Source organism: Lemur catta, chromosome 3, assembly GCF_020740605.2.
Source record: "Lemur catta isolate mLemCat1 chromosome 3, mLemCat1.pri, whole genome shotgun sequence".
NCBI classification, from domain to species: Eukaryota; Metazoa; Chordata; class Mammalia; order Primates; family Lemuridae; genus Lemur; species Lemur catta.
In genome coordinates, this window is record NC_059130.1 from 99,785,779 (window position 1) to 99,805,099 (window position 19,321).

The 19,321-nt window shown below is 54.2% G+C and overlaps 1 protein-coding gene across 2 annotated transcripts in view; it reads left to right on the forward strand.

The window, feature by feature from the left end:
- Positions 1-6,137: 6,137 nt before the first annotated feature.
- The window catches only part of GRIK3 (glutamate ionotropic receptor kainate type subunit 3), a 217,062-nt gene continuing 203,878 nt past the window's right edge, over positions 6,138-19,321 (forward strand). Inside the window, exon 1 of one of the 2 annotated variants that reach the window (XM_045548241.1) lies at positions 6,138-6,267. In XM_045548241.1, coding sequence (XP_045404197.1) covers positions 6,153-6,267 — 115 coding nt within the window. In that variant the 5' untranslated portion in view covers positions 6,138-6,152. The remainder of the gene's footprint in view (positions 6,268-19,321) is intronic. The other variant, XM_045548242.1, reaches the window with a different exon arrangement.

Genomic DNA, 19,321 nt, shown 5'->3' on the forward strand with positions numbered 1-19,321 from the left:
TTAAGCGGTGGAGAGAGTGCTGGGTTGGGAGTCCAGAAACTCGGGTTAGAAGCTCAGTTTTGCCATTTATGTTTTGGGCACAAGTCATTCATTCATTCATTCACTCATTCATTCATTCATTCTTTCACGTTCTCTCATTGATTCCTTCGTGCATTCACTCACTCACTCCTTCATTTATCCGTTCTCTCCCCATCACACCAAGCAATGATACAGCCCTGCTTCTGCCCTTCCTGGCAAATCCTTTGACTCCCATTTCTTCATCCCTGCATCTCTGGGGTGTTCCAAGGACAAAAAGAGATGATGTAAGTGGAAGGCAGGATGGCTCCTGGCTCAGTGCGGAGGCACCTCGTGACGCCTCTGATGTTATATCCATCACCAGATGTGGGCCCTGGGTCTTTCTGGGCCATGGTCTTCGCTAGTAGGGCAAATTCCTAGACCATCTCCAGGGTCAGGGATGTTAGATGAATCCTGAAGTTTGCTGAATTTTGTGATAAAGTGGAGGATATGAAAGCTGGGGCTCTGGGAGGCTGGCTGGGGAGCTCAGCACATTGGTGAGGTGTCCTGGGCTATAACAGAGATTGATGGTGTCTGAGGCTCAGCCCGAAAAGTGACTGAGGCTAGGAGGAGCTGGCAGGTGTCTTTGCTGGTTTGGTGGGGAGGTGGTGCATACCCCAGCCAATGAGAGTGCAAGTGGATGAATGTGTGAGTAAATGAGCGAATGGTGATTGGGCAAAGGACTGAATAAGCAAATGAATAAGTGAGCAACCGAATGATTGAATAAAAAAATAGACAACAAAATGAATGAATGGATGAATGAATAAGAAGTAAGCAGCTGATTGGAAGTGAATGAATGAGTGAGAAAAAGTGAGCGAATAAGCAAAATTAATAGGTGAATAAGTGAATGGCTGCGTGGGTCATTGAGTGATTGGGTGAATTAATTATGGAATGACTGAATGAATGGTGAGCGCATGAATGGTTTGTAGATTAATTAGGGAATGATGGAGTAAATGAATCAATGAGTGGGTGAATGAGTGGATAAAAATGAATGGATGATCTTAGGAACAAATGAAGGAATGAATGGGAGTGAATGAATGGCTGAGTGGGTGAGCAAGTGACTCTGGTCCCCACCCCTGGGGCTGCAGAAAGGGAACTGGTTCTTGGTGACCTGGTAGGCCAGGCGATGCTGGTTCCCTGTGACAGTTCTCCCCACCCTCCTCCCTGCGTGGCCACAGGGCCCCCTTGGCTGTCAGCCCATCAGCGGCTGTTCGCTTCTGTGCAGGCACCTACAGGATTGCCATGTTTCCTTCACCTCCACCAGAACTGCACCTGAACCATAGAAATGCAGATGTCAGTGGAATAACATATCTCTAGTGGCTTGTCTACCTGTATCCCTCACTGCTGAGAAATAACTTGCAGCAGCAGGTTAAGCTGACAATAAACACAGGAATTGACTTCAGTGGGAATGAACTTGCTTGACTGTTGACAAAAATCTAAGGTGATGCAACCTTCGCTGGGCTTGCTGCTTGCTCAGGTGGCAGCCTGGCTGAGCTTCTCTCTTCTTGGGACCGGTGTGAGGGACAAAGCCCCAGGCTGATGGAAGGGTCCCCGCCCCTGAGCCAAGAGGCAGGTCGCAGTGTCCTGCAAAGGCTGGGACTTTGCATTTGTGGTGAGCGTGCACTCTGTGTTGAGATAACGCTGTGCAATGTGGGCACTGGGGAAGGCTTCGTCCCTCCCCTCCGTGCTCAGGCAGTTGGCAAACATCAGGCAAGGGCTGGAAGCTGCCTCCTTCTAGTCCGGGCCTCCTCCCCCATTCTCACCAAGACATTCCAAGCTCAGGTTTGTAGAGAGGCCACAAGCAGGCTGGTGGTAGGTCACTTAGGGGAGTGGCCTGAGCCCCAGGGCTTTAGCATCCAGCCACTGCCAGCAGCCTGCCCAAGCAGCCTGCCCGCGGGCAGCCAGCCGGAAGGGAGATGAAGGTAGGCAGGCTTCAGCAGAGGGCACTCACGTCCTAGGAATCTGCACTCAGCCACCGCATGCGTTTGCTGGTGGTTTCCCAGGGAAGCAGAGATCATGAATCTCGGTAACTCGAGCCCAGGGCCTCATCACTCAACGTGATTGTGGGGGGATTGAGAGCTAGAGTGGATCAGTCTAAACAAAATACGCACACACGGGACTCGTCCAAACGAGTCCGATCAGCCACCACTGCCACCCCCCACCACCACTAGCAGAAGCCAGGGAGGGGCCAGGGAGGGGGCTGGCAGTCTCTGATTTCTTCCTGGGAGTCTACCCTCACCCCCCACCTGTGAGCCGGTGGGAGACATGAATCTCCCTGGCAGCAACTTGGGCCAGCTCAGCCATTTTCAGGGATGTTAATGAAATGCGGGAGCACTTGTCCTTTCAGACAGCGGCCCCTTTTATTTGGGAATGAAAAGCTGCATTAGTCTGAATGAGGTTTGGAGGCCTCATAAATCCGGCGCTGGCTGCCTCGTGGGGGAGCAGGGAGCTGAGGCCTGGCTGGTGGGTAGACTTGTTTACCAACAATTTGAAAAGCTGGGATTGGCGGCTCCCAATCCCCAGAGATATGGTTTGAGATAGTGCCAGACCTGGTGCCTACTGGCGGCAGGGGAGCCTGGGGAGGCGCAGGATGCGGCCAGTGAGAGAGGGCTGCAGGTTTCTCTTCATGAGTTAGGGAAACTGAGCCCCCCAGTTTGTTCTGGTAAAGTGCCCAAACCCTGTTCTACTCTCAGCCTTCCTACAAGCAGCTTGGGGCCCCAGGGGGCCTCTGCAGAGGTGATGAGGATCTTTCCCTAGAGCCTGTCCCCAGCTCAGCCCAGGGGCTATAGGACAAGGGTTCACCCTGCAAGCTCAGGGGGCTGATGAGCCTGTATATGCACCTTGGATCCTCATCCACAGTGCGTGGCAAACAGTGATGCCCAATAAATTCTAGAGGGAGGGAAGGAGAAAGGAAGGGAGGAAGATAGGAAGCAAAGAAGGAAGGAAGGGAGGGCGGGAAGAAAAAGCAGGGAAGAAGGAATGATCACATACTAGCTGTGTGACTTTGGACCTCTTAACCCCACTGGGGCTCAGAATCTTCATCTGTAAAATGGAAAAATAGCAGAGATGCTATCATAGTGGGTTGTGGAGAGGATTAGATGAAGTGATGCATGTAAGGTAGTGAGTATGTTGTCTGGAACACAGAAAACACATAATAAATACATAGTAGTGGTCATTATCATCATTGCTGTTGTTGCAATCCATCCCCCACTCCCTCTGACTGGGAGGGAACAGGCTGCTGCCAGTTTGGGGAAAGCTCTGTGTTACAAAATGGCTTGCAGATAGGTCAAGAATAAGGCCCAGTCCTGGGTTGGAGACTGCAGCTTCCCTCTGACCCCAGGGTTGCAGCTGGGCATCCAAGACCAGTGACTGAGCCCACAGCCTGTGCAGCTGGGAGGCTGTTTCCCACCGCAGCCTTACGTGGCAGCAGAAAAAAGCCTTCATCCGCAGCACGCTGGGTAACTCCCGCCCACTCTGGGATGCAGCAGGAGCAAGCCCAGCTTGCTCTGCTTCCCTGGGGGTGCTGAGGGGGCTCACGGGTGACAGGACCACACTGTCATCCTCTCGGGGTCCCAGATTCCCGTGTGCCTTCATCCATTCACTTCTAGTGCCACTCTCGTGCTAGCTGTTTTGGAGGCTGCTCCTCCTCTTCCTGCTCCCCATCCTTCTTCCCTCCCTCCCACTGGCCTCAGATCTGCACCTGTACCTTTCCTGCTTCTTCTGTTTCCCTGCCAAGCTTGCAGGACAGCCCATACAGAATTAGCACCCAGGCTCTCTCCTCCTTGCCCCATCCCTAAAGCAGCGTTGGACACTGTTGGCGATGCCTTTTTAAGCCCACATCCTTTGCTTCCAGTTCAGGTCCCCTTCCATCTCCATCAGGAGAAGAATTTTCTTCCATAGAGAACAGCCAGGCCTTTTGGTTCTTTGGGGCAACGAAACCAGCTGCGGAGGCTGACAGGCAGGCCATGGGGAGGAGGCTGAGTCTTCAATGAGGAGGCTTCCCCAGCTGTATCCTGGAGGGCGTGGCCCTCTGCTCCCCTCTCCCGCACTCCCCTCTGGCTGCTGCCCACTGGGGACGGTGCCCTCTATCAAGAGATGGCAGCTGCTGCTTCTCTGGTTCTGGTCTGCCTGTCCTTCCCTCTGGTCCCCGGGGCGACATTTTCCAGTGGCTGCTTGGGAAACCAGGGAGAGGGAGGCCCAAGTTTGGCAAAGACGACACCGGTAACCTCCATTTGCTGGATTTTCGAGGATGTCCTCAGGATGGGCACACCTCTCTCTGTTCCTTCGCAGGGAGCTCAGGGAGCCTCTCCTCCTCCACTTCAGGCACTGTGTGGAGTCCCCTCCCTAACTGGTGGGATTGGCTACACTGTCATATTCATATCCCCACACAATGCCACGGTCTCCTGAGCCCAGGAAGGGAGGGAAAGAAAAGAGGGAAATTAACAGGCGGCTTAGAGCTCGACTCATAGTATATTTGTAAGAAAATTAAAGATTTGCTCTTCAGATGTTGGGGGCCATGCTCTTACCAGACAGCTGGCAAATGCGAGAGATTGGAAATGATGGAATAGATCAAATTATTTAAATGAGAAAAATGAATTCACACACAGCCTAGCCGCTGCCCGGTGACAGATCCGTTTATTTATCTACTGTATCGGTACCGCTTTGTCTCTGTCAAAAAGGTCATTAAACTCGCCTAACTGCGTAATCCGCAGCCTCCTGCTCCAGCCTCGCTCCACAGCCCTTCCCTTCCCTCGACACCCAGCGCCACTTGAAAAAAAATTATTATTGCTAATAAACAACGTTTCTTTAACCCTTTCAGCTTGCTCCCCCACGAGTCCTGCTCTGCCCCACGGAAATTTGCAGCTTCTTTTTATTCTCTCCCAGGAGCAAAGGGGAGGGGGCAGCAACCCCTGCTGCACGGCTGGGGGAGAGGGCCGGGAGTGAGCGGGGCCGGCGCACACGCCCCTCTTATGTAAGGCGTTAGCGGTCTTCCTCGAAGCCCCGGGAGTTGCGGGAGCGGTCAAGCCCTGCCTTCCACAGCAGGGGGCCTGGCCTGGGCTCTCCCACCCCTACCAGCCCCTGCAGCTGCCCTGGCCCAGCGTAGATAGTTCTCTTTGAATTCTGTCTTCCCCAATCCCCAGCCCCAGCTCTGCTGCCAGGAGGGATGCGGTTGGGGAGGGAAACCGGTCCCCGGGTCGGTCTCCCGCCGCTGCCGTCCAGCCAGCGCCCGCCGCGTGGGAGCTGGAAGGCGAGGCTCCGCAGACGGCGGGCTCCGGGTCTCGCTGCTCCGGGCGGGCGCGTCTCCTCCAGCTGGTCGGGCCGCTGGGCTGCCGCCGTCTCCCAGCTCGCGGTGCCAGCTCTCGCTCTCCACGCCTGGCTCCCGGGCTCGGTGCCCTCGCGGTTGAAGGGACTGGGGGCGGCAGGGCGGATGGGGACGTCTGGGAAGCGAGGAGAGTCCTCGTTCTCCGGGCGGCCCCCCAAAGCGAGTCCAGGGTCCCCTTCCCCGCCCCCCGCGCAGGTGTGAGCGCGCGAGTGTGCGCCTCGGCGGGTGTGAGTGTGAAGTGTGTGTGTGCGCGGGGGAGTGCGCGGAGGGAGCGCGGGCGGCGGGCGGCGCGGGAGGCGGGAGGCAGGGCGCGGGGGAGGGGGCTGGGAGGGAGTGTGTGCGCGCGTGCAACTCCACTCCGGGGCTTTGTGCGAGCCCGGGCGATAGCATCGGCGGCGGCTGGAGGAGGAGCGGCCGGAGACGCGTGCAGCCCGCCCGCCAGCGCCCGGCAGCCGGGGCAGGTGGGAACCCGCGCGGGAGCCGAGCCGACGCGAGCCGGAGCCGGAGCTGAGTCCGAGCAGAGCCCGGGCGGAGCCCAGGAGCCTCACTCGCGGGCGGCCCGTGGGCGGCAGCCAGGCGGGGCGGGCGCCAGCGGGGCGGCCCCCCAGTAAGATGTGCGCGGCGCCGCGGGGCGCCCCCCACTCGCAGCGGCGCTCGGGAGCCGGGCGGCTGGGCCAGGCGGCGCCTCAGGGGCTGCTGCGCGCCCGCGCCTAGAGCTGCCGCCCCAGGGAGCCCGCCACGGCCGCGCCCTGGGCACGCTCGGCGGCGCCCAACGATGACCGCTCCCTGGCGGCGCCTCCGGACTCTGGTTTGGGAATACTGGGCCGGGCTCCTCGTGTGCGCCTTCTGGATCCCGGACTCGCGCGGGATGCCCCACGTCATCCGGATCGGTAAGGGCTCCCTGGAGCCGGGGGTCTCCGTGCGCCCGGGCGGGGGCGGGAATGGGGGACCTCTGAACGCGATCCCGGAAGATTTTTCCAACCTCTCTCCGGGCTGCCGAGCCGGCAACCACCTGGACGCTTGTCCCGGTGAGGACAAAGTTCCGAAGCCGGGGTCAAGGGCCTTACTTATTGGGGAGGAGGCAGCCGGGCCGCAGCGGGCGAGGGGCCCTTGGCGCGCTCCTGAGAGGTCAGAGCTGGCGGAGTGTGGCGAAGGGTTCCAGTCCCAGCCCGAGTCGCGGGCGCATTTCGCGGCGACTGCCAGCATGACCGGCAGCAGACCGAGTTCTGGGATCCGGCTTCTCCGCCGAGTGGGAACCCTGGGGAAGGCGCCAACTTCTCTTCTTTCCCCTTCTCTCTCCCCTCGGGCCCCTCGCCCCCACCTCGGGCACAGCTCCAGCGGCCGCGGCGGGGGCGCAGGGCACATATTCGCGTGACGCGGGCAACCGGTCTCCTCTCCGGTGGCCTCCCTCGGCCTCGGTGGCCCCATTCAGCCCCGTGGCGTGGGGCAGGGAGGGGCCATCCCCGCCACGCTCGCTCCAGCGGGTCCCTTGGGGCCCAGGCCTCCGCGCCCAGGGCAGCGCGGGTGGGGGAAGGGAGCGAGGAGGCCGCCCAGCGCAGCAGAGGAAGGCGGCCGAGGGCTGCGAGTGGTTTGTAAAGTTAGCCGGAATCCCTCCGCAGCTGGCGGCGCCTGGCAGGGCTGCGCGCGGCATTTTGAGGCTGGGGCTTCTCCGCGTCTCTTCTCGCCGGAGACTCTTACTCCGGGCTTTAACTTTGTTGTGGCCGCCCAAGGCACCCTGCGGGCAGCGCTCTGGGCCGTGCGGGGGCCCTGCGCGTCCCAGGCCGACGACCGGCAGGGCTGGGCCCGGCTGGGCTACGCCGGAGCCTCCATCACGGCGAGCCCTGCGCCCGCCGCCAGGCCGGAGACCTGGGCCGCCTGGGTTCACGAGGCCCCACCACCGGCATCTGGCACAAGGCGAGTAGAACTCTGCCGAGCCAGGGCCACCTTCCTCCTCTGCGGCTCTTCTCCAGGGCGGACCTTGGGCTGCCAACGCCGTGAAAGGGTGCCGGGAAGCCGTGTCGGGCTTGGTTTCCGGACTTGAGATTTTCCTAGGAGGAGATCAGAAACCCCAGAGGGTCTGTCTCCTCCCCAGCTCTCTCCCGAGAGCCGGACCCTCTCGAACTCATATCTGGATGGGACAGAGCACGGTCCTCAGCTCTGCCCGCTCTCAGGTCTTTCAGTCCGTGCTCAGGACCCTGGCAGGCCGATTTGGGAGGCAGTGGAGGCCAGGCACAGGCAGGGCACGGGAGGGGACTCTGGGGACAGCCCTCACGGTCAGGCTTAACCCTTTGCAGTCCAGTCTGCTCCCTGGCAAGCTGAAAATGCCTTCTATCTCCGTGTCTCTGCCTGCCCCAGCACCCAGCTTGGTCCCCTTCCAGGGGCAGGCACTCTCTTAGCAGTGGACCGGCACTTCCTTTATTCCTTCTCTCTTTCCCTCTTCTTCTCTGGGGGCCTGAGTGGTAGGGTGCCCTTGAGAGGAAAAAGGGGGGACTCATTGGGTTCTATGTGCTCCTCGCATGAACTGTAGGTGCCTCTACCTTGGTCCTTCCTCCACAGGGATGGGACGGGTGTGCTCCCAGCCCAGCCTCAGGGATAGAAGTCTTTGGAGGCCGGGAAAGACAGGAGCAGGGGAGGGCAGCCCCAGAGAGATAAACTGAAGAGGCACAGGATGATGTATCCTTACCTGCCCCCTCTTACTGTGGGATCGAATTGGGCTAGTTCCTCCCAGCGCGGAGGAAAAGCACATCCCAAAGCCTGCCCACCGTTTCTTGGGTTCAGCGTGTAATAATGCAATTAAAGGATGGCAGAGCCCTCCTCTCTTCTAATCTTCTTCGTATTAAGCCCCAGGATTAATTAGCGTGTCAGCCCAGGCCATTTATATCCAAGAGCCCTGCCCCATTTGATTTCCAGCCCATGGCCTGGGGTGCTGTGCTGGTGCCAAACGTGACCGCCAGAGCGGTGCCAGCTTGGGTGGAGGATGGGAAGGCTCTGAGGCCTCTGGGCTTCTCTGGAGCCTCCTGGGGAACTGACTTTCTGTCCTTCTGTCCCTGGAACCCTAGCTGGAGCCAGGGAAGTACAGTGGACATGGCAGGGCGGAGGGGAGGCAGAGAGAGAGACTGAGAAATGTCATGCTGAAACCCAAACACACTGCCGTGGCTGGGCCCAATGCCATCTCCCTTTTCCCACCTGCCCCCCACTCCCACTTCCCGGGATCTCAGGGCTCTGGCTGGGGCTGCAGGAATTGGGGCCCTGGAAATTGGGCTCTGGAGTGTGCTGGGTGCTTCTGGTTCCCAGACTGGTGCCTCAGTCGGCCGAGCTTGGAGCCGAATCCTTCTCCAGCAGCCAGGCGTCCCTGAGCACCAGCCCGGAGAGGGTTTTCCTGCAGGTGTGCGAGGGGCTCTCTGGGCCGGGGAGCACTGTACCGCCCTCTCTCTTTGTGCCTCTTTTGGGGGCTGAAATTTCCTCTTAGACAAGGAGATGGATAGCTCAGCAGTGTGACAGAGTGTTCAAACAATCCATCTTGAATAGATGAATTGCATTGCTCTGTCTTTTTGTAATTGTGTCTATCAGAGGGAGAGGTCAAGGCATTGATTGCTTGGATGGTTTGCAAGTAACAAAGGAGAGTGAGGGAGAGAGTGAGGGAGAGAGAGTAATTGGATTGTAGTCTGCAGGGGGAAAAATGATCATTGATTATTTTATATGAATATGTGGAAGATGTATTCTGCCTGTGATTATCAAGTGTTGCTCATTGAAGGTTTTCAAGGCATATTGTTCTGCATTTTATTATTATTATCATCGTTATTATTGTTTGCATGGATCCTGGTCTTAACTCACAGAAAGCAGTTTAATGCGTGGGTTCTTCTCTCAGTCAAGTGGGCTTCCGTGACCTCCTATGGGGACCTGGATTTCCAGGTTACATGACCTAGAAGCTGAAGTGGAAGGGGTGCTGTGCTTGGAGCCGGGAGGTCTGGGTTTTCTGCTCTTTCTGCCACTAGTTTACTGGGCCACCTTGATCAAATCACACTCTCTCTTTGAACCCAAGCCTCAGTTTCTCCATCTGTACACTATTTAGTTGGCCTTAATAGTTCGGATTAAGGTGGTTTAAAAGTTCCCTTTAGTGCTAGCTGGTGGGATCTATTAGTGCCGTTGCAGGTTTCATGGTTAGTTCTTCCCTCACGTTACAGACATATGTAGGATCGAGGGCTAGCCTGGAATTTGAAAAGGGAACCAGACAGTGGTGGCGCAGCTGGGGAAGCCTCGCCAGCTCTTCTGTGTGATGAGGAACTTGAGTGGATGGTGGCAGTCTGCAGCCAGCCAGTGGGGAGGTTCGAAGCCAAATGACTGCAGAGACATAAAGCAGGGGTGTGTGTGCGTGTGCGTGTGCGTGTGTGTGTGTGTGTGTGTGTGTGTGTGTACGGAGGGTGGGAGGGAAGGGTTGGCCCAGCTCTGGGCTTTCTGAGCATCTACAGACAGAGCAGAACAGAGCAGCGAGGTCCTGAGTTTTCTGAATGTACAAGGGCCCAGCAGGTGACAGCAGCCCATCCCAGGGCAGTGAGGCCCCTCCCCTGGAGTTCCCAGACCAGCCCCCTTCTGCAGCTCCTCTGATCAGTTCACCCCAATTGTCCTGAACGTTGAGGACGTTGAGTTTGGGAGCTGCTCTGTGTAAAACAATGAGAGATTTCTCGCAGTGACTGGTGATGCGCTGAAACATCGCTGCCTTGTCGGAGCAGACAGCAGCTGAATGAAGATCAATAGGGTTTTCCCCCCTGGAAGTAAATAGCTTCAGACAAGACCTGGGAGTGGCCCGAGGGGCCTTAGAAAGCATTAACTTGAGGAATTTCTGCTTCCACTTTTCAGCCCAGCTGCTCCTGTCAGCCTGGGCTTTCCTCCTTTTCGAGCTGGAGTTTAATTTCTTCCTGATGCCTGCCTTGCATTGCGCTAAACAGTCTTTTAACGTCAGGATGACCTGGGGTTTTTAGAGGTGGTTTCTGCAAGGTGAGCCAGGCACCCTGGCCCGACTAGGCTCTTCCAAGGTTACCTGCAATCCCCCTGCAGGCCGGCACCACAGCTGACTTCAGAAGTCCAGCCCACTGTGCTATTTTGAAAGGGCTTTGTGGGGCGGCTCTTTATCCCCCACTCCTCCGGGAAAGCAAGGCTGCTTGGCTGCTTTTAGGATCCTTTGTGGAGCCTTTGAGCCTCCCTGAGTCCCCGAGTTTCCACAGGCACTCTGTGTCCCAGCCCCAGGAAACAGAGCCCCTCCTTTGGGGGCGGTAGAACTCACCCTCCTCTTGGGGGCAGTACAAGGCCCTGTGCAGCAGAGGCTGCAGGGCTGTAGGGGGTGCTCTTTTGGGGGAGACAGGTGTGTGCTCAGCGACTGGGACTGTTTTCCATCCTCTGAGGCTGAGCCTCCTGCACCGGTCACAATCAGCTGCCCCTGCCTCTTCCTCCCGCAGCTGCAGCCGGGCCTCGCTCGCTCAGGACCCCCGGAGCAAAGTGAGAGAACCGGTGCTTCATTCCGCAGTACAATGCAGAGAGGAGCCGGGGCTCCCCAGGCCCTGCCTGGCCACAGAGAGGACTGATGCTCCATGAGCAGGGCAGGCTCTGGCTTGTCCTCTGAGGCTGGTGTGGGGTGGGGGGCTGCAGCTTTGGATGGATGGATGGATGCACCGAGGGCTCAGTGGAAATGGGGCTGGCACCCTGGCCACGGGCTCTATTCCTGGAGTCACCCTTCCGCCAAGTGCTCATTCCCCAGCAGCAGCACCAGAGGGCAGTGTGCCTGTGCTGAGATGGCCACAGTGTCTCCTGCCCGGGCGGGGGGGGCAGCCTCTGGGGTCTGGAGCAAAATCAAAATAATAGAACAACAGCAACAACAATACAATGGCCCTAATTGATGGTGCACTTACTAGGGCTAGGCACTGTGCCAAGTGCTTTTCAAACAATGGCTAATAGTGTGGGTGCATAGTAAGTGTTCAATTAATCTAGCTGTTGGGTTTTTCTCTTCATCTTATGTAGCCTTTGCAACCCTGCAGGCATTATCCCATTTTCTGGATGAGGAAACCAAGCTTGGTGAAGTCACTGGCCCGGGACCACACAGCCAGTGAGCGGTAGGGGCAGGATAGGAACTGCAGCCAGCCTGCCTCCAGGTCTTGTGCTTTTGGCTGGCTGTGTAGTCTGGAGATGCAAAGCAGCAATTTTTAAAGGGATTGCACACAGTGTCCCCGCCCCTGTGGTTCTGGTTGCGGATCATGGTCTGTCTGGGTCGGACTTCGCTGTCCTGCTGCGGGAGGATGGCTGGATGGGCTCTGCCACAGCGAAGCCCACCAGTGCCAGTCTCAGTGTCAGACTGGCCTTGCTGATGAAGCATGTGGCCAATTTGCTTCCTCCAGAGGACACACACCCCTCCATTTACTGCATCCTGCCTCATCCTGGCTTCTGGGCTCTGCCTGAGGCTTTAATCCAGCCCCCGAAATAAAAGATGGATTCACCTTTGGGCGAGGTCAGTTCACCCACAGGAATCCCTTTGCCCTGGGGTCTCTAGTCTACATGTCCCAGTGGGAGCCACCAGGCTGTCCTCAAAGACCTTGCCAAAGCCGTGAGTAAACCCAAGGGTCTGTGTCTGTGTCTCCTCCTCCCCCGCCCCGCATCACCCCGTGACCTGGCAAGGGAAGGTGCTTGGAGAAGTAGCTCTCTTTGCTCTTTCTTGCCTCCCTCCCCTCCCCTTTCCCTCCTCAGTCCCATCCCCTGTCCTCTCCAACATCCCTCCCAGGCTAATAGGTTTTATGGTCATTTTATTTTTAAGCAGGAGTCACATCCCAACCTTCTAAATGGAGCCTGCCTTGTCAGGAATTGAGTCCAGTGGGCAATATTCGAGGGTGAGGCCTGTTACCACTGGGCCCTGGAATATGTGTTGCTGACTTACAGACACCGTGGTTTGGGAGTGGGGGACCTGCATGCAAGAGCCTGCCTCTTTCCCATGCCTAACCCAAACCTACCCTTCTCTGTCCACCATGTTCCTTCTCGCAGGGGGAAAGGGGTGCCTGGGATAATGGTGGCTGCCAGGCACAGAGCTACTCTGGAGGTGGGGGAAGCTGCATTGCTCAGTCACTACAGAGGTGAAAGATTTGGGATGAGCATGGTCAGAGGGGTCATGTTATTTTCCAGGGCCTCCATTTCCCCATCTGTAAAATGGAGATGATACTGCCCATGGGGTTAAATAGCTGTGATGTCTTTTCACAAAAGCATACATGCTGTCCAGCAATGGGCATTTCTTTTGATCGAGAAGTCTGTGCACAGGGCTGTGACTAAGGTGAGGCCAGTGAGGCCTCCAGGGAGTAAACTTTATGCAGGGTCTTAGATGGGGACCCTGTGCCTGCACAGCTGGCCATGAGAGTGACTGCCTCCTTGGATCCTGGCCCTTTGCTGTTGGAGTCATTGTTTCCTTCTGCTTCTCTTTGTGCTCTGGAGACCGATCTTATTTGGGTTTCATTTGGAGAGGTGAGACAGGATTGAGGGCCAGGGGACTGGATTTGAGGAAGACTGATCATTCTGATGTTGCTTTTCTCTCCCTTTGGCCACATTTTAGAGCAGCCGTGGCCCAGAGCCCTCTGCCTGGCCTCCCTGTGTTTTATTTCCTCTGGAATTACCACCAAGGGCCACACTGTCTCCCGCTCCAAGTCTGGCACTTCCTTCTCCTCACAGCTAAGTTTCTGAGGTCCCTCTCTTAGCTTCCCTTGACCTTTTTACCCTTTTTATTAATGGCATTGACCTTGGCTGTGGTTATGCTAGGGCGTGTCTATTCTTTCTCTAACGCACGTGTCATGCCTCCCCCATTGACAAGGACCTGCCCAAGGGTGTCGAAGGCCATCTCTTCCCTGTCACTGCCAAGATGCACAATGGATTTTTTTTTTGAGTCAAATAATATATTTCATTGATTCTAAGATGGACTCCCTCCACCCCACATTTTCATATCTCTGAAATCGGTATGTGCCTCACGTGTCGTGTCATTTCCAAGTTTACTTGCAGGATTTTTCTTTCCTGGTACTACAAAAAATTTATGGTGTGCCTTGGGTTTGATGAAAAGTGGTGGATCTGTGTTTGAGTGTGAGTCTAACATGTACTTGCTGTGTGACCTTGGGGAAGTCACCCCACCTGTGAACCTCTACTTCTATGTTATATTGATCCATGTTCAGCTGTTTTTGACCTACAGAAATTTCATATGGTAGAACCTTATAGTATTGTCTGCATAAGGTTATTGTGAGGATTAAAGGAGCTGTAGATAAAGTTCTTTGCACAATGCCTGGCACTTGATAAATGTTAGGAGAAAAAAGGAGGGCTGCCCAAAGGTGGAGGCCATGCCTCCACCATCAGACTCCGAGCTCTGAGGCTGTCTGCTTCTCATGTGCCCTCTGCTTTGTGCTAACCCCGGTGCTCAGTACTCTGGGCAGCTCAGCATGCAGCATTTGTCCATTGAGCACATAAGCCACTTGCCCCCCAGTGGAATGAGTGGGTCCACCTGTGCCAATTACTCACTGAGCCAGGGAGCAAAGAGGTGCCCTTCCTAGGATGCCCTGATGTCAGCTCCAGACTCCTTCTGGCCCATTATTTATCATACACCTGCAGCCATGGGGCTCTGGTTCTTTCCTGCATTTGCAGCATCTGAATTGAAATGCATTTTGCATATGTTCAGAGCTAGGAAGACCCTGGTTATGGGATGTTCTTGAGGGGTTGGTTCGGGGAATCCTGATCAGCTCTTCTTGGATGGGGAATCCAGTTGTGCTTCCTGGGCAGGCCGGTGGAGACCAGGGAGGATCTGTGGCTGGAGGCTGAGCCCTAGGGGATGGACTCTAGGCCAGCTCTACTGGGAGACACCTGGTAATGAGGCCATGGGCAAAACCCGGGGAGGAGAGAGTCCCCATGGTGATCATACAGATCGGAGATAATGAGATGGAGTGAGATCCGGGGGGAGTGGTGGCTTCGACTCCAGATCCTTTGGTGCCACGCTGAATGGTGGTTAAGGATAGCAGAGGGGAAAAAAGGAGCAAGAAGGAGTGAAGATTCTGGTTTTTGTGAAGAGGGTTCTGATCCATAGGAGACAATTAAGTCTTGCGCTATTAAAGGGACTGATGCAGACAGGCTGCTGACGGAAGGGGGTTTATAGAGTTCTCGGAACAACTGCAGGGATGAGCTCTTTAAATATGAGCATGGGGGAGACTTCTGCAAAGCTTTCCCGCATCTGCTTTGCGGAACTGAAATATGCTATTCCAAAAGCTGCCCAATTGGGCGGAAAAGCAGGAGCGGGAGCCAAGGACTTTCCAGGGCTTCAGGAATCAGATTTTCTGACTATGGTGAAGCATCGCAAATCCAGACTGGAAAGAACCCAAGGGGACATTCTAGGCCTCTGGTTCTGAAACATTACTGGGCATCAGAGTCACCTGGATCACTCATTAAAATGCAGATTGCTGGGCCCTCTCCCCAGAGCTTCTGCTTCAGTGGGGCTGGGGTGAGGCCTCAGAACTTACCTGTTGAACAGGTTCCCAGTTAACACTGAAATTGCTTGTCTGAAGGCCACACTTTGAGAACCACCGTTCCGGGTGGGTGGAGGACCTCACTACGTGCAGGTGGATATCCAGTCTCTGATCGATCGCCACCTGTGATAGGCAGTACCCTACTTTTAGGCCCCACCCATTCCTTATTGTGTTTTGGCCCACTCCGATCTTTATTGCAAATATTCCCCTAAAAAAGCTGAAATGTGTCTCCCTGTAGTTCCGGGGAGGCAGTATAACCAGGATGTTGAGAATGTAGGTTCTGAAATCCATCTGTCTAAGTTTAAACTCTCATTCTTTCCCTTGTGGCTGTGTGACTTTGGGTAAGTCACTTACTTTTTCTAACATGAGGGAAATGTTAGAATTCCTCACCTGTAAGATGAAGATAATAGCAGATTTCACCTCATGGGATTATTGTGAGAATTAACATGCCTGGCACAAAGGAAGCTCTCAATACATTTTATCAATCTAGTTTTGTGGATAAGTTCATAGATTCAGGAATCCAGTGGCCTGCGTTTGAAGGCTGCCTTCATCTCTTCACCTGTAGAATCTTGGGCAAACTATTCAGTCTCTCAAAATAATGATGATGATGATGATGATGACAACAGTACCTGCCTCACAGGGTTTTTGTAAGGATTAAATGAGTTAATGCATGTAAGATGCTTAGAACACAGCCATGCAAGCACTCAATAAATGTCATCTATTGCTCTTACTATTGTGGTCACCCTGCCCACTGATGCTGGTGTGGATTTGTTCCCACACTGTATCTCTGCAGAAATGTATGGGCATTTCTTCCGACTAAAGGGGTCTGATTCCTCCGGCATGGTGTTGCGAGCTGACCACAGTACTGCTTATTTGTTGAAGCCAGTAAGAGCGTCACCTCCTCAGATCTCAGCTTCAGTGTCTGGTTAAATGACCCCAGATAATTTCAGCCCTTTTAGCAGCCATTTCACTCCGTTGATTTACACTGAGCTGGTGGTCTCTGGAGATCACAAGGGCTTTTCCACAGGCATCGCCACTGATCTATAACTTCTCTCATCCTCCCTTTGGCAGTTGATCTTTTGAGCCTAAAGGCAGAAGCTGTCATTTATCCCCAGTAAATTCTGTCGTTGGACCTTCAGGTGGTTATTCTCGCGCATTGTTTCTGGACCTCCAAAGCTTATTCCCACTGCTCCCTCCTTGGACGGGAAGCACGGATGACACCCTCTTCTTCCTCCCTGCTGCCCTCCTGGGGTGCGTGGTAGAGAGGTTAAGTGGTTATGGGTCTATAGTATGGTTCAGGCTGGGAACCATTGATTTCTGAACAGTGAAGCTTTTGGGGTTCCTGTTCTGTTGCCTGGCATCCTTCATGCCATCTGGAGCCTGGGGTACACATGCCTTCCCTCCCTTCAGCTAGGCCTTCTGTAAACACATCAGGCAGGAAATGACCAATGTCAGAATCTGTTGGCTTTCTCCCAGTGGTCATGGACCCACTACCCTACACTTTAGCCAGCTTCGGAATCCGACGGGCTTCCTTATGCCCACAGGCCCTTTATGATCTACATGGTGGCGTCGCTGGCTCCTGTTCTGTCCCTCCTTGCCTCGTGCTCTCTGCTCCCCTGTGCAGGATGTCTCGGTCCCCAGGGGGCACTGTGCTTCCCTCATACCCTGTGCCTCTGCTCTGCTTTCCTTCCCGGCCAACTTCTCTTCACACTCAGGTCTCAGAGAACATGTCTTTTCCTCTCCTCCAGGAAGCCTTTCTCAACCTGCACCCCCGCCCCCACCGTTTGTCCCCACAGCACCCTGGTATGGCACCTGCTGCATTGTGAGTCTCCATCACTTTAGAGATAAGTACTGGACCAGCAAGGGCCACAGCTGGCTCATGCACCCCTTTATCTAGTGCATCTAGCATAGTAGATGATTAATAAATATTTGTTGAATTGATGAATGCATTGATGAATATAGTCATTTGAATGTAAGTCCACCTAACTGCCCTGGCATGCAGCCAAACACTTTCCATTTTGTCAATGAGGATTTCATGAAAGACGTTGTTAGATTTTTCTGTGAAGTCAGGGTGCTAATGATGTGCGTGGTGTTCTTCTGACACACCAATTCGGCAGCTTCTTCCATGTGGTCTATTGGGTAGAGCTGGAGTATTTGCGAGAGTGGGCCCTTCTTTTCCAAGCCTAGGACTGGACTTTACATCATTGTCTGGTTTATGTCATGACAATTCTCCTCTTGAGAGAGACACAAGCTGTCTACTTCATGGAGAGATTGAGGAAGAGACCACGATCTTCCTGCCTTTCCTGGCCTCACCTCTCACTCCTTCCCACTTGCCCCTGGGCATCTCCTGTGCTCTCTGGCAGCTGAAACAAGGAAGGCAACTTCTGCTGTGCCATCCTCAATAGGCTGAGCACTCAGGACAGTTGTCAGCCATTGTGCCACTGCCAGGCTCCCCCTTTCCTGTCTTCACTACACTGCTGGATCCTGCTAGATGTGTAGATGCCTGGTCCACATGACAGCTTTGTGTAAAGCAGAGGTGTTGACAGTTCATTTGGAGATTCAGGCTGTATAGACAGTGAGCCTGGACCATGTAACCTTGGGAATGTAGGCACCATCTACACTGGTTCTGGGGAGTGTGTGTGCATGTGTGTTTGTGCACTTGCACGAGATGACCAAATGGAGTTTGCTTCTTTAGCACAGGCTTCCAAAATTGGGGCTCAGCAGCCACTCTTGATCCCAAGCCTGAGGAGTGAGTATGGTGACTTTCCTTTGGATTGGTAGAGAAACCGAGGACGTAAGTGATGGTCCCGCTTCCTGACTGACTGTATCATTGTAGCTGAGAGTGAGGATGGGACAGGTTTGCAGTGCAGCCCTGAGCTCCCCCTCCCAAAGGCAACAGGACCTGGCTCTCCCCCAAGGCTGGGCTCTCCCCCTTTCTTGCTTCCCTCCCTGGGGAAACATATGACACATGATGAGCAGGAAGAGCCTGTTGCCTACATGACCATTTTTCCTACCCAGTTTAATAGAGGTGACAGCCGTCTATTTCACTTGTCTCGTAACATTGAATCAGTAAATAAAATATGGGTGAACTCTCAGGTTTAGCTGAATTATGGCCGGTCCATGGGGACTGAGGGCTGGGGGAGAGTTGAGCAGAGAGATTGAATCCTTGTCTTCTTGCAAGAGAAGCAGAGCCTTGTGTTTTCCCTCTGGATCCGGAAAGTCTTTTAGTGCTAGATGAAGCCAGGCAAGGTCATCCTGTTTGATGGTCTCTGAGTCCGTGGAAAAACCAGAACACAAGTGGAGGCCCCACAAATGCTGGGGCTACAAGAGTATTGCCTGTCTCCATTCTTTTCTGTCACCGATCAGGGTGCTGAGGACAGGAAAAGGGAAATGACTTGTGCCATGTCCTTGGTGAGCCCTGGGAAAACCAGACAAATCCATGGGTCCTCTCACCCTCAGCCTATTAAGAAAACCCTATCTACATTCCTATTACACACACACACACACACACACACACATGCACACACACACGTGTTTGCAAATTTGAAGCTTTAGATTTGCAGTCTTAAGAGAGCTAAAGAGCCTAGATTTTTCCAATGTGGAAAAACAAACCTATGAAACATTTTCCACATTGAAGGAGAAGTATAAATCAAATTCCTATGTGTTTAGAAAGATTCGTAGATAATGCATACACCATGTGTGGTGTGGCAAGAGCAGGGAGATTAAGGGTCACCTCAACCTCTATGTTCAGCACCACGGACAGCAGCCAGGCCCTGGGGTAACGCAAGGCGCCATCTGCATGCTGACTCTTCTAGCAGGGGTGACGTGGTTACTGTAAGGTCTTGCTAAACAGGCATTCTTTTTTCAAATGCTATTCCTGTAGGACGCTGGTATTCACAAACTGGACGGAGGTGTTTAGTAGGCACACAGTAGGCTGGTAAGAATGGTTATTTGTGGTTGTTCAAACAGAGTAACACATGGTAAAAGAAAATGAAGTTAATGGATAGAATTTTCTCCTTCTTTTTTTTCCTACCACATAAATTGTTCTTAAACCTTTGGTGCCTTGTATGGCTTGTCTGCTAGGGAGCAGCAGCAGATGACAAAACGAGTGAACATCCCATTGTCAAATATCACACCTGATACCAAGCATCTTTGCTCAGCTTGTCAGCGTCATCTTTCACATTGCATTTGGTAAGTAGGCTTGTGTTATGTGTTTTTATCTTGCTAAATGTGATTTCTTAAAAAGTATTTTGTGTGTTATTATTTCCTGAGTTGTGGAGCCCTGCATACCTATAATAGAGCAGTATTTTCTGCTAGTAAATAAAATTAGTCCTCATTCAGGTGATAGGAATTAAATGTGTCACAGCTTTGTGGCATTCCCCAAACAACCCCAGCCGTTGCAGGTGCTCCACCACCTGGA